The sequence below is a fragment of the Morone saxatilis genome, unplaced genomic scaffold, assembly GCF_004916995.1.
Source record: "Morone saxatilis isolate NCDOM2014 unplaced genomic scaffold, NCSU_SB_2.0 Contig3, whole genome shotgun sequence".
NCBI lineage: Eukaryota > Metazoa > Chordata > Actinopteri > Moronidae > Morone > Morone saxatilis.
In genome coordinates this window covers 20,572,429-20,573,031 of record NW_023339873.1, presented here as the reverse complement: position 1 = coordinate 20,573,031, position 603 = coordinate 20,572,429, and the positions used below count along the sequence as shown (strand labels likewise).

The window sequence follows — 603 nt, the reverse complement described above, 5'->3', positions numbered from 1 at the left end:
GTGGGATACTTGGCTTTGTCCCACTGAAACTTGGTCACGTAGCTCATCAGGTCCACTGAGAAACACACACCAGAGGTCATAACCTAAACTAAACTAAACATATTATATACAACATATATAACTATAATACAACACCACACAGTGCAATAGGTGTGTCATTCAGAAAAGCGCAAAAGCAGTGTAAAAAATCCACTTTACACAGGCAGGCACACAGCTTGCACTCCAGCTCAAAGAGCAAATTGCCAGCAGGTAAAATACCCCGCAGAGACTTGAGGTAAGCTTTCAGGGGTGACAGGACGGCTTTCTGATTCCTGCCGTGGTCTGATGGTGGAAAGTGATCATAGACAGTGGTTAGCCTGGTTTGTGTTGTGTAGCTGCTATACTGCCTCTATAGCAGGAGGCTAGTACAAAGTAAAAGGATCATAGTCGGCTGTATTATCTCTGAGTGTGTGTGGGGGAGTGGATGTTTGTATGTATACATGCATACTGAGCTCGGTTTAAGTAGCTATTAGTCTCATTTCCAATGTGCATGTAGCCTGCGGCTTCTATGCACTTACTTAATGAGTTTCTATACAATGTAATTAACACCCTCAGCATGTGTGT

At 43.3% G+C, this 603-nt stretch overlaps 1 protein-coding gene across 1 annotated transcript in view; it reads right to left on the bottom strand.

The window, feature by feature from the left end:
- Nucleotides 1-603, bottom strand: part of atp6v1c2 (ATPase H+ transporting V1 subunit C2) — a 6,907-nt gene that overhangs the window by 4,839 nt on the left and 1,465 nt on the right. Inside the window, exon 4 of the mRNA XM_035674378.1 lies at nucleotides 1-55. Within this exon, the coding sequence (XP_035530271.1) occupies nucleotides 1-55 (55 nt within the window). The remainder of the gene's footprint in view (nucleotides 56-603) is intronic.